Below are 13,277 nucleotides of genomic sequence, written 5' to 3'. Positions count from 1 at the left end.
AAAAACAAAAACAAAAACAAAATCTATAAAAAAATCGTCTCATTAAATTTTACACCCAAGTTAATGGTCCGAATCCATCAATAGGTGGATCAATCAAAGGAACTCCATCAAAATCATCCGTACTAACCAAAATAAACCAATTCATAGTAAGTAATCAAATCTCGATCTTTAAGATGGAAAGTAAAAGAGCCAAAAAAGACTCAACTTGACATAAACTGTATTACCCCACCAATTTAATGTACCATCTGATCCAGGTCTAAACAATTGAACGGTTAAGAAGATCACAATCGCACTAATCACCGTTCCAACATCTAATCCAGCCGAAAGTACAAAATTATATTTACTCCACCAACGAAACTTAGTTCTTCTAAAAACATATTCTATTACCTCCGGAAAAAAAGATCAAATTAGCATTCAGCCCAATAAGAGCTCAGATAAAGAAAGAAGATGAAGTTTTGGAAACTCAACGAAAGATAAAACCAACGATAATCCAAGACGTATAATTAATTGCAGTAGCTGGAGGGATCCAACAAGCACCCACCAAAAGTACTGGGATATTTACATACTTTAACCAACTATTTGGCCATCGTTTCGTAAATAGATAAAATGGAATTGGAATCAAACCACCAATGATAGTAAAATATACAATTGGTCTATATATTGTTCCTTCTCCAAATTGTCGTTGTGGTCCTAATAATCCCCTATTTTTACCAAATCAAGATCTCCATGTCAATTTCCATATAGTAAGAAAAGATAGAAAAAAACATTCAAACTTACCATAGAACTGAAGCTGAATAGAAGACTGAACTGTTAGGACATGTAAGTAGGTTCGCTTGATGTTTATCACAAAGATCAGGTACGGTGGCCACCAAGAATTCTTTAACTCCAACTTGAACGATAGCAGAAGAAATAGCAGCCAGGATTTGAACCACAAATGTCACCCTAGGTGGGATCTTCATATAATGTCCTAATTTAAGATCCTGAATGAAAGACATTGCTACAAAGAGAGATTGTACACTGAATGTCTTGAACAGCTAAGGAAAACAAATGAAAATGAAAAAGTCTATAAGTATTTCGAACGATATGGCGAAAGAGAATTGAGAGACAAAAAGAAACTAACCATATTGGCAAACGGTTTGCCTGGAAAAAGATAACCTGGGATGATTTCGGCTACCAAATTAATTGAGATTTGTTGACTTGTCATAGCAAAGATAAATCCACCTGGTAAAACATAAACAAGTGCAACTGATAAAGCCAAAAACAATCCCCAAATCGGTAAACCAGTAGCATAAGCCTGTAAAGCAATCAAAACAAGTTTTATAAGTTTTACTCTGTTTACCAAAAAATATTTATTGTGTTTTCAAATGTTATAAAGTTTCTCACCTCAATAACAATCACACTAAACCCAGTGAAAAGGAAAAAATAACTCCAATACCACCAATCAGGTACTTCAGGATAATTTCTCATCAACTTAGCATGTACATCTTCATCTTCAGTTTTAATATTTTTGACTTTATCCCAAATCGAATGACCATGGTATAAAAAGGTATGAACGATAGCTGAGGTAGCTAAAGCAAATGCAATTGAATAAACAGCTGTAAAGGTTGTGGGGAGGAAAAGTGGTGAATATTCATGATAAGCTGTTAAATTTAAAAGTCCTGTACGTAAGTCTACTACTCGACTCGTATTATATGGTTTTCCATATCGATCATAGACTGATGTACCACCTATCGGTAAATAAGCTTGTTGCCAAGTCTAAGTTTCAGTCAAAGGATTGATTTTAAGTCAGTGATCTGACGTCGAGCGATCAGGAGAGTTTGGAATGAAATGGTAAAACGCTTTACATTTGTGTAGTAAAGAAGTGGACCTAAAAACCAAAAGAAGAATGCAAAACCGCAAAAGATGTTGACCTCAGCCCACCAAGGGGTAATTAAAGGTGAGTTGATGTAAGCTATCTGAGACCAGTCAAAAGTCAAGATGCCCAAGCCCAAACCGGTGACACTCCCAAAGAGTTGATTGATGAGTCGATTCCCTGTTTACCGTACAGCATGTCAGACACATAATACATAACGTTCTACATGTATGCGTCAAATGAAGAAAACGTACGAGGTGCTATCCAACAAACCCATGAGAATGTCGATAAGGCGGTAAAGAGATAACCTATGTAACAGAGAGTGATAACAAAATATTAATATTTTGGACTTATTCCACTTGGGTTTTCCATTCCAATCGAATAATCGAATCTTACCAGGCACCCAATACCACACAAATGCTCCAATTGCAACATACATGAAAAACTTAAATCGAGTCAAACTTCCATCTGAACCATCATCATCTTCTGCATGAAACGTATTTAACAAAGTACAGACTACTAAATTACTAGGCCAAATCATTGAAGCTGGCCAAATCAAAAACCGTCGTGTGAGACCAGCTAAAGAAAATCCTAAAAGCTGAGTAGCAAGTGCTAAACAAAAATCAATCCCAAGTCCTGGTGCCCTATGATAAAACTTTTCCATGACAAGTGTTGTGTTGACCGCATAGACAGGTCCGACAGCTGCATTGGCCATGATTGCAATTACTGTATGTTCTTTGATATTGAAGGGGCCTGGGTTAAGGGACCATTCGGAGCCTGCCGCAAGCCAGCTAGGCCAGATTCGATCGAGAATGCCAAACACGCCGGAACGCTTGGGTCGATCAGAGCCACCAGGCATCCGGTAAACTGTATCCGGTAGTAACGATGCACAAAGCTTACCAGCTGGGTAGGAGATGATTTGAATTACAACAGGTGTGATAGTTGGAGCCGGGTAACGAAGTTGAAAGAACATGTTGAATGCACCACAGATGATGACGAAGAAGATACCGAGTAGCCAAGCTCGAAATGTCAGGCAAGGCATCTCGGGGTCGTCGATGTTGGAAACCGAGGCACGGACCTCTGGATAAGGTGAATCTTCCTCGTCCATATCAAAGTCTTCCAAGTTATAGCCATCCACACCAGTGGTTAGGCGTGAATGCGATTCAGCATAACCCTTCATTTCACCACCTGAAGTAGGACGGCCGACGCCCGAAGACAGTTGAGGGAACCGGTAGTCAGTCGACCCATTGACACTCTCATTACCACTCAGTCCACGTTTACTAAGCTCTGTCATTTTCACACTTGAAGGACCACGATTTGCATCAAGAGGGCTATCTGCAGTACGATGCTGATCAAGTGGATCTGAATAATAGTCTAGCTTATGTAGGCTATGACTTGATCCAGATTTAAATGAATCAACATCACCATCCCGAGCAGCACGCCAGCTGACGGCATTGAAGCCAGACCGAAGTTGAATGACGGGAGCCTCATCGACTGTGTTGGGAGTAGTAGCTTTGGTAGGAATGGCGGAAGTGAAGGCACGTGACTGCAAACTAGAAGGTGGAGAAGAGGCTGAATTAGGGCCACCTTTTCGATGTCGAGTTTCAGGGTTTTGCTGATACTGAGCGGCGATGGCGGCTGAAGGACTGATAGGAGAATGTGCAGGAGGATAAGTAGGAGCGATCGGACTGGTTGAAGGATCAGATGGAGACATTGAATATGAATGAAGAGAGTTTGATTGTTGAAAAGCCTGGTAAGGATTTGAATGTTGAATTTTGGCCAACTCGATAGCTCTCTGCTGTTGCTGTTCGTATAACGCATTTTGAGACCAAACCGAAGGTTGCTGAGAATGAGAATTAGCTTGATAATAAATGGGAGCTGGACTTTGAAGAGTTGAAGGAGTGAGAGTAGTCGGAAGAGGTTGGGTAGGAATAGATTCCGATTCAGGTGGTGGTGCAAATGAAAACATTCCTTCATCTTCATCATCTTCTTCATCCCATTCTTCTTCTTCTTCATAATATTGCGGATTCTGATCTTGTACTTGAGCAGTGATTGGTCTACGAGTACGAGAAGCCGATGTCATAGGTCTTGAAGCGGTCATAGGGCGGCGAGCAGATGAACCACCACCCTCATCTTGCTCAGCTTGATTCATGAGAGAACTTGAAGAATGGTGGAAATTGATTGATTAAATTGAATTGTGATTGGGAGAGTAAAGGTTTGAATGTTGGATTCGATTGTTGATTGATGATTTGATGAAATGGATTGATGGTGTTGTAGCCTGTAGGGTCCGAAGTTGAAGAGATGAATGAGATCAAATCAGAATCAGAAGAAATCATTAAAAGAACAATACAGTCTAAGATGTACATAATATCTAAAATTAAATTAAATTCAACACCAAACAAACACCACTTATCATAAGCAATCTTATCGATACAGTCAAATCAAAAACTCAAAAATCAAAATACAATCAAATAAAATCAACCTTTTGACCATTTCAAATCTCCATCTCCATCTCCATCAACAACCCATTCATATTCAAAAAGGGGAATTCAATAGAAGAACAAGAAGTTGGATGAATTCATAAGAATCACAAGAAGAATCAATCACCCTTTACACATTGACATAACATATCTATCACAAGCGCAGCATTCTTGGCACGAGATGACTACCATAATATCAAGACTGATCAATTTGATGATCGATCAAACACCTTCAGTCCTTCTTAACTTCAGAGAAAGCCAAAGTGATTCATCGTGATATCACGTTGTGAAAACCCTGAAACATTTTGATATCTACATAAATACTCAAGCTTACGATGTATTCTCATGTGGTTCTGAATCTCAAACAAAAACAATATTTGATGATCAGTACATAACCGGTGATCTGATCAGGATCGACATTTCATATATGTTCAGGGTTGAAACATCTGACTTGGTTTGACCTGACGCATGTTGGGGTTAGACTTCACAATTTGATATCAATATTGACTTTCAGTTACTAAGCGCACACTGACACATGCTTGAATTTCAATCCCTTGGGACGCTTTTGCACTCTCGTTCGCCAAGGAAAGATGGTTAATTTGGTGGCACAACGTGAGTAGAACTTCAGTTTGCTCGAGCCTTTCTGTGCTTCACTCCTTTGTCTATATCTCAGGAGATCACTTGGTTTTGGTGAATGAAGATAAATATTTCCTTTCATTTCAATAAAAATTGATTCTGATTGATACATACACAAAAAAGTTATCAATTTAAAACTCTTGGGAGAATATTTGTCAACTCTTACAAAAAACAATGTGGCAGATCATTCAACAGAGATTCATCTAATGTCCCAAGTTTCCTTGTTGTTGTTTTCAAACTGAAAGTCTAGGGGCTAAGAATCAAGTTGTAGTGGGGCCCTAGACCACTCAGGATGCAATGGTGAGGACTCCAAATTTGCACATCTATCAAAACAACATCATGTACCTAAGACTGCCTCTTCGAAAGAATCAACACAGAAGAGCTTGCTGAGTTCTTTGGGATAGGAGGGGAAAATAATCTCAATACTTGCTATTATTATTCAAGTCAATTCATAATCTCAACACAATTGAAGTGTTATTCCAGTCAAGTCAGATACAGAAAAACAAACTCAACACTCTCACAGAATGTTATTCCATGATGACAGTAAGGGTACTCAAAGTACTATGTGGCGCCACATATCTGGCGTCACATACTTTTCAAATTTCATTTTTGACACGGAAATTACCATAACAAGTTGAAGAACAGGACATATTGAATTATATTTGGCAAATTGCAATGTCAGCGTAGGTCATTTTGCCTGTCAAAAACAAAATTTGAAAGTATGTGGTGCCACATATGTAGCGCCACATCCTTGCTTTGAGTACCCTTAGTGTCACATAAAGCACATAAAACAAATTTTGTCTGTGATAGAGAGGCTGGTGTGAGTGACCTAATACTGCTAAAATGACTTTATGATGATAAAAATAATTGAAGCTCCATAAGAGATGAGGATGATCAATTCTCATATAGATTAGCTTATATGGTGACACTCTTAATAAAAAATCAAATTTCTTGATTAGTAATTGATTCAAAATGGATGATGCTGTGTATTATTGATTAAATGTTGTGTGATTGATCTTCAAGGATCTATTCATTCAATTTATTATTTAACTTCAATGATGGATTCAATTGTTATTAATGATTTGTGATCTATGTGTGATCTTGTTGACCAAATGTAAAATTTGAGAAATCAAAGATCTGAACCTCTCATAAACCATAATTCATACTGATACAGTGACTACATAACCCATAGTTTTATTCTTCAAATCCTCTTTACACTGTGCAGATGTAGTATTTTTCCACCATGCAAAATGATTAAAATTAATGTCAAAATGATTAAAAATGCTGTGTTAATGCATAAAAATGCACCATTAATGCACCATTAATGCGGAAAAATGCAGCATCAATGCAGTAAAATGCAGTGTTAATGCACACACAAAATGAATTCAGAATTCCACCTTTTTCAATTTTGTTTGTCCTTCAGGTCAATCATTTTTCATTTGGGAAAAATACTACATCTCCCCAGTGTTACCCTTTTCACTTGTCCTTTCTTTTCAATCACTTCCAAATGGTGTGTACAGTACACCACCAGGCTCTGCTCAGGTTTGACCATCCTTCTACAAGGATAAACAAACTTTTTGGGGAAAATTCATGAAGACAGAAAGTTGTTTGATTGTTCCATGGCTTCTTTGAACAGCTATTCAAAGCCTCAGGGCAGCTTTGCTGCACTTGTAGATTCATCCATATTCCCAGTGGTTTTTCTTCCTATCTCTGGCTCAGCCTACACTACTGAGTGTAGTAGCTCTAGAACATGAGGTGAGTTATGTGGAAGTGTTGGCCAAATTGGTGTGGCAGCGGTTTGGCCTGCAGGTTGTCTTAATGCAGGGGAATGGTGGTGTGATATATGGCAGAAGAAGACCAGCGGGGGTCATGTGTTGGTTATGAAATTAGGTGTTGCCAGTGCAATATGTGGCAAAAAATCCTGATCTGAGGAAACTTTTCTGCTTGAAACAAGGGGTCTCTATGGAGCCTGTGACATGGATGAGGCCTACCCTGGACAGCAGCCAGGGTCCTTAGGGCTCAAGGTTGCTGACTTAATGTCAGCCTTGAGCCCTGTGTACAGGGCCACAGACTAACAAACACACATGTAAATATATGTAATACATATGCAAGTATATGTAACTGGTCTCAAACAATAAGAATCACACCTCATGGCTCAGTATCAAGACTCACTTAAATAACAAGACTTAAGTATGACTTAAATAGTAAAATCAAACCTAACCCAAACCTAACTCAAAGAAAGACAAACCTAAGTGCCAACCACAAGTTGGCACCCAGGTCTGAAATATATAAACCCCTCTTCTTCCCACTCTGGAAGAAGAATTGACTTTACATCATTCCACAATTCCACATCACAACTTACTTGCTTCTTACCAAGAAGATTGAGTAAAGTGATTTTATTGTACTTGATCTTATGGTTCTACAACCTTCCTCAAGCCCTTGTATGCTTTAATGTGGTGGTTCTAAGTAAACCTCTGATAATACCCACATTTCGACTCAAACCATCTTCTATGCTCAAAACCCGTTTCTACATCCTCTGTTTGACTCAAAACACTGTTTACATCCTCCGGAGCCCTCATTTTGAGTCAAAACACTGTTTACGTCTTCTGATACCCTCATTCCAACTCAAAACACTGTTTATGTCCTCGAAATCCCTCCTTTTGACTTGAAGATTCTCTTTTGGAAAGTGAAAACATCTTATATGTTGTTCTTGATTACCTTTCTGACTAGTCTTGAGTTGTAGGTGCTACGTAGGCACTTGATCTTTGGTGCCTACATATGCCAAACTGCAAGTAGGTGCTTATTTGACCGGAAAAATAAATGTATGTGCTCAAAAATAGCGCCTATATGCCCTATGAAGCATGTGTGTCAGTGTGGTTACACCAAACTGGTTAAGGTAAGTAAGAAAACTTACACAGGATGGTCCCTGAGTACTATTCCGCTGGTGACGGGGAATAGATGTTGTTCCTAACCTGAGAATCAAGGATGATTTAATTCTTTTCAGAATTCCACAGGCCTACTGTTTGATCACCAAAGGTTCGATGGTCAATCCTAGACCTGTCTTTTCTGTAAAGCTTCTAAAGCTTAGAGTGCCTGTTTATTTGAAAATAAGACAGGGATCTTGTCCAACTTTACGTTGCAAGAACTGAATATTTGACCAAGAGAATTTACTTCATACATATATTGCACAGTATCTAAAGCTTAGAGCTTATAGTTATTTATAAGTTGGTTAGATGAGTGGAAGGATTTAAAATTTTGTATATAATAAATCTTTGAACTTATCTAGCACAAAAGGAAGTAACTAATAGTTGATTAAGATTTTAGATGGGTGTAATTTGATGCTTCTGTTCCTCTAGTTGGAAGATTGGTATTTATACATTTTCCTCATCCTGGGCAACTTGTGGTTCTTAGTAAAGTACAGTTGGAGTTCCTTTGTCACAGAGTCCTCTTACGTGAATGTGTAATTGATATATAAATCACTTCAATGTTCACACACTATTACATGGTATTCTGTAATTGTTGATTTCAATGTATTTATATGAGTTTTATGTGTTCTGTTATAATTTCACTTACCAAATTTCCCTGGGATTATTTAAAGTCAGATAACTCTAGTTAGTGTGAGGTTGGCTTATGTTTATCTTTTATTGTTTCAGTTCTTGTTCTTGTGTACAAGATATTGTTTTCATTTAAGCTGAATTCTTTGATTGTTTGTTAAAGGAATATTCCTTTTGTACAATTCTTACTAGTGTTATCATCTGAGAATCTTGTTAAGTAATCTTTTGTTTTGAGTAAATGTTTTAGACCTTTGAAACTAGGTTAATAAGGTGTTTTAGTTATGTTTAATATATGTTTTTATATTCTTCTTTTAGTAGTTGTATTGTCTTTGTGGTCTGTTTATGTGAAGTCCTTCTGGTGTTTACACTTAAACACATGAGGGCTGACATTGCCCCACTACAAGGTAAAGTCTCATGACTTTAGCTTCATCGTGGCCGTTTTCCTGCTCTGAATTTTGTCAATAGCAACACTGTGTTAGGCATATCTTTGGATTCCAGCCATTTGTCTATGTCTGCAGTACTTTTCTTGAATCTTACAAGGTACAGGTGTGTATCTTTCCCGTTTAGTCTTACTAATTTTTCTTGTGTGATCTTTTGAATTTGTCCTTGTACCTCTTCCACAATAGGTGCATCTACAATGTTGGGTATCTTCCTCTGAGGGAATTTACTCTTGTCTGATTTATCATATCTTTTGATCAAAGATACTGGGAAAGTGGAGTGCTTCCTCTCAATCTTATCAGTGAGAATTACCTCAACTGCATTTTTTTCATGTAGTTCCTTAAAATTAACCGTCAATAATTTCCGTGAGTCAGTTCTCCAACACTCTTGTATTACAAAAGTTATTAGATCAGAAGGAAGTCTACATATTACAACATCTGAAACCTGTTTGGAAAAGTCTCTCAACAGCAGGTCCACCACATTATCTTTGGAATATACTGTCTTCTGGCTTATGCAACAGTTCCTTCTGCGCATCTCATCTTGTATCTCGATCCGCTCTTGCTTCACCCAATGGTTTCTTGATTTCCTGTTTCTCACAGCACCTTCTGTCACAACATTATCTGTCAGGCATAAGAATTCCCTGACTTCAGCTTCTGTTATCAATGCCAGCTTAATCAGGCCAAGACAAAACGTCACTGTCTTGGCCCATGCTGTGTCTCTTTGCAAGTTCTCCCCATCTGGTGTGTCCCATCCTTTTCTAAATATCAATATGTGTACACTATTTGCTCTAGTCATTGCTTTGGTTTTTCTTCTGGAATTCTAACTGTTTTGTTTTTCCCATCCCATATCAGACCTAAATACTTCTACATATGTTCGAACTCCCACACCTCGTTGGAGTTTGTGACCACCTCCATGTGTTTGATTGCTTGTGCCACCTCTTTCATTGGTGCTTGATTTGAGTTGTTGTCTTTCTTGATGAAAAGAGTATATTTGGCCCATCAAAAACCCATATCAAATCTGAATTTTGATATCATCACTAGTTTCCAGGCATCCGCTGCCCTGCCTGTCCAAACATCCCACATCCCGCTACCCCGCCAAAGGTGATTCGTGTGTCAAGTGATATGTTGCTGTCTAGATCTAACACCATCAGGTACAGCCATTGTGATAGTAATGTTGGTATTTGACAATAATCTGTTGCCCAGTCAAATATGCCTAACAGTAAAACACCTTTACTTTCCTTCAAGCTCATTTGAGTCTGCATTTGAGTCCCGTAGGATAGCTTGTATTCCTGCCTTAACCGCAATTGGTGGTTCAAGTTTCCACCAATTGATCATATATAAATGGAGATGTGTTGTTGAACAACTTGTCTTCTGCCTAGTATTGGAACATAGGATTTCTAGATCTTGTCTCATATTCCTCACTCTCAAAGGATTAACATACACACAGTCCCTGATTGCCTTGTAATTTGGCTATACAGTTGACTCTTGTTAAATGCATTGGTATTGTTTTCATATAAACAACTTCCTTGGACATTTACCTAAACCTCCTTTTTTGGATCTTTTGAAGTGTTCATTGCTTTTGTTAGATCTATCAATAACTTGAACAGACCTAGAACATCCAAATACTAGAGTGTTGAAGGTGGTTTGACTCCATCTCCACACCACATTCATATCCCAATGATCAGAAATCCTTACACTTTATCCAATGAAAGATGATCAATATAAGAGATGTAAGCCTTGGATTGAGAACAATACATCCTTACTGGGTTGCAAGGACCTTGTAGCTTTGTATATTTTCTTTTGCTTTCCAACACCAAAAAACATGGTACACCCTTTTGGGACTATGAAACAAAGTAAAAAAAATCTTGATTTGATCACTATATATGACACTTTGGCAGATGTGAATGCCAAGTTCAACTGTATCCATTACTATACAGCAGAAGTTTGTACATATACAGCCAGATATAGCCCATACTTAATTTCCAACAGTCCTCTGGTGATCTCCCCTGCTCCTATCTGTATAAATGTGATGAGCCATAGTCTTATACTGATACTCTGTTGTACTAAGTGTCAAGGGGCAAGCAAAACTAGAAGATCTGATGTTAGTGTAAAGCAATCAAAACAAACAAGAATAGTGATATTTCATATGCAAGAAAAATAAAGTTGTACATGGAAGATTTAGTGTCAGTGTAAATCAGTCCAAATAAATAAGAATTGTGACAAGAGAAAAATCAAACCAACTACATAGTAGGTAAGACATCTATTGTATATGAAAGGTGTTACAAGGTGTTACAATAATGACACATCAGGATAAAGTGAAACTGGTCTAATCTTCAAACTTTCTAAACATTTCAAATGGTCTAAACCAAAAACAGGCGGGACTAGGCCTAGTGCCTTTCCATCTATAATGTTTAGCTAGGCCAGACCTCAACACTAAGAAGACCATATACTTTGAGAGTCCTTGAACAGACCCTACCATTTGTCATGTTTCAATTCACTAAATCAATAAAGAAGTGCCTTTGACTCTCTTCCATTTCTATTCCTATCTCAATGACTTCTTACCAAGTACACCCTTGAGATCTCAGGCAGACAACTGAAGCATAACCTGTACATTCTAAGATTTTATATAATCGGTATCAGCCAGCTAATATAATCATGGAATTCTTCTGAGACATATGAAATTGACTTACTCATGTAATTGTTTATGTTATCACATTGAAAAGCCTTATTAGGATTGGTTTTTGCTTTCTTATTTATGCGATAACAAGCTTATGAAAGAAAAAATCACATCCATTTTTGGTTAGTGGAAGTTGAACCTCAGCATGGATAATGTATATCCAGTCATCAATATCTATTATGATTTGTTGACTTACTAAATGGTTTTGGTTGATTTGGGCGGTCAAGTGCATACTGCTCACATGGGGCTCCTCTATAGTGATTCAAGCAGTTCATCCCCACAGGTGGTTTTGGAGCTGTAGTTCGATAGATATCATGAGTGTTCATGGCTATTTACAGTTCAAGAATAGTAAGGATTGCTTACCATTTTGTGAGCATTGAGTGATATCATAAGTCGAGATTGACTTATCATCGGCGCAGCCTACAAAGTCCAATCCAAGAAACCTATAAGCACAATATCTCTGAAGGACAATTTTGACTGGGTTCATGATACCGGCCTGGAACTTGAAGACTGTACTTACGGACTGGCGCAGAACTCGAATTTGGGATCTTTGGTCGAGCGGCATAACCCTGAGTGCATAACATCGTCGGATCAGCCTGTTTGCTAAATTGGATCAAATTCGAAAGGAGAAAGGTAATCATAAAGTAAATGGTAGTATCAAGTTTCATCTTAAAGATGTCTTATGATTTGCTAGCTAATCTTTTGTTTTTTTGACGTGTAGATGATTGAAAATTGAGGATTGAGGAGCATGACAACGAACTCAAGCAGGTTATATAGTGTGATCCTGAACGCGAATCATAAACCTAGAAATCTTGGAGACAGCCTGGAAGCTCGGTGATAAGAGACCCATCTTCAAAGACCGAGATTCGGTCTCTGGCGTCGACATCGATGTGATATGACCACCATGCCCTTATAAAATTTGTATTCGTTGAAACAGCCAACAGCAACATTTCCCCTGACACAGCCAGAGAGGTTTAAACTGTGCTGGAAAGACATCGCCACATGTGTCTAAGAGCCTTGACGTCTACGATAACACTCAAAGCAATCAATTTAAGAAAGACATGCTGTTCAGATGCCGATCACCGAGTCTCGTTGAAAGGGCTCTTCGGTAAACAAGATCGTGATCACAGCGAAAGGGTCCCTCAGTGAATGACATTGAGATATGGACATATTCTCGGTAAACTCGGAGGTCAGACACCGAGTCCCGACCACCCCATTTCGTCGAAAAGTGTTGTTCGGTGACGTCACCGCGATCACTCAATGTGATCACAGCCGCAGAACAGCCGCAGAGTCGTGGAGGGAATGGCTTTTTCTCAGAGACATTGATTGAATTCAATTCATACCGTACTTATAAAACTTCAAGATCGCCAAAACATGTTTTCACTTGTTGAGATTAGTCAGGCTAAAGACTCAAAGGGTCTCATCAGAAAAAATTCGACGCGCCATAGCACTTTGTTGAGTTTGATTGAAGCGTCTCATCAAAATGTAAGCGTCTATAGTAGAGTAAAAGGATTTAAATTGCAGTGAACCGTTCAATGACTTGCCATACATTCTCTAGGGATAAATGTAAAAAAAACTCACGTCCTTAGTGGGAATACCAGTTTGAGGCAAAGAGGAAATCCTATTTTGTCCTTCTAAATA

The 13,277-nt window shown here is 38.3% G+C and overlaps 2 protein-coding genes across 2 annotated transcripts; both read right to left on the bottom strand.

Annotated features, from left to right (window-relative positions):
• Window positions 1-168: 168 nt before the first annotated feature.
• On the bottom strand, window positions 169-2,960 carry MELLADRAFT_34758 (putative oligopeptide transporter; the record flags this gene model as incomplete). Its single annotated transcript, XM_007407754.1, has 9 exons — window positions 169-380; window positions 469-701; window positions 778-1,034; window positions 1,121-1,294; window positions 1,384-1,755; window positions 1,845-2,032; window positions 2,107-2,160; window positions 2,249-2,629; window positions 2,705-2,960. The coding sequence occupies 9 exons, from the start codon at window positions 2,958-2,960 to the stop codon at window positions 169-171; spliced, it is 2,127 nt and encodes a 708-aa protein (XP_007407816.1).
• Window positions 2,961-11,517: 8,557 nt separating this feature from the next.
• On the bottom strand, window positions 11,518-12,304 carry MELLADRAFT_124217 (uncharacterized protein; the record flags this gene model as incomplete). Its single annotated transcript, XM_007407753.1, has 5 exons — window positions 11,518-11,573; window positions 11,650-11,727; window positions 11,833-11,931; window positions 12,000-12,056; window positions 12,157-12,304. The coding sequence occupies 5 exons, from the start codon at window positions 12,302-12,304 to the stop codon at window positions 11,518-11,520; spliced, it is 438 nt and encodes a 145-aa protein (XP_007407815.1).
• Window positions 12,305-13,277: the final 973 nt, after the last annotated feature.

Source organism: Melampsora larici-populina (genome assembly GCF_000204055.1).
Source record: "Melampsora larici-populina 98AG31 unplaced genomic scaffold MELLAscaffold_10, whole genome shotgun sequence".
Classification (NCBI taxonomy): domain Eukaryota; kingdom Fungi; phylum Basidiomycota; class Pucciniomycetes; order Pucciniales; family Melampsoraceae; genus Melampsora; species Melampsora laricis-populina.
This window is presented reverse-complemented; position numbering and strand designations above follow the sequence as displayed.